A 291-nucleotide genomic window follows, 5' to 3' on the forward strand; every position below is an offset into this window, starting at 1 on the left:
CGCGCCCTGCGGCAGGACTCGCCCGTGCCGCTCCCGGGAGACGGAGACCTCCTTGTCAGGAACAGGTGAGCGCCCGGCCCCCCGCGCCCCGGCCCCCTCCGGCCGCTCGCACCTTGTGGCCTGCTTCCCTCACACATGCTGCCTCACTTTGGAGACCGGCTCCAAAGTTGTACCAGCTGCCATCTGGCGACTGTTAATTTAATTTTATTGTTGTTGTCGTTTTGAACGGCTGGTGCTACAGTCCGGTCGCCCCATCCACGTGTGTGGGGGTGACATTTCCTCCTCCTCCTC

General features: G+C 63.2%; 1 protein-coding gene across 1 annotated transcript in view; it reads left to right on the forward strand.

The window, feature by feature from the left end:
- ZADH2 (zinc binding alcohol dehydrogenase domain containing 2) overlaps positions 1 to 291 on the forward strand; it is a gene marked incomplete at its 5' end in the record, with an annotated part of 6961 nt that continues 6670 nt past the window's right edge. The window contains one exon of the mRNA XM_009641460.2: positions 1 to 65. Within this exon, the coding sequence (XP_009639755.1) occupies positions 1 to 65 (65 nt within the window). The remainder of the gene's footprint in view (positions 66 to 291) is intronic.

The sequence above is a fragment of the Egretta garzetta genome, unplaced genomic scaffold (assembly GCF_000687185.1).
Source record: "Egretta garzetta isolate BGI_Z169 unplaced genomic scaffold, ASM68718v1 scaffold126, whole genome shotgun sequence".
Taxonomy (NCBI): domain Eukaryota; kingdom Metazoa; phylum Chordata; class Aves; order Pelecaniformes; family Ardeidae; genus Egretta; species Egretta garzetta.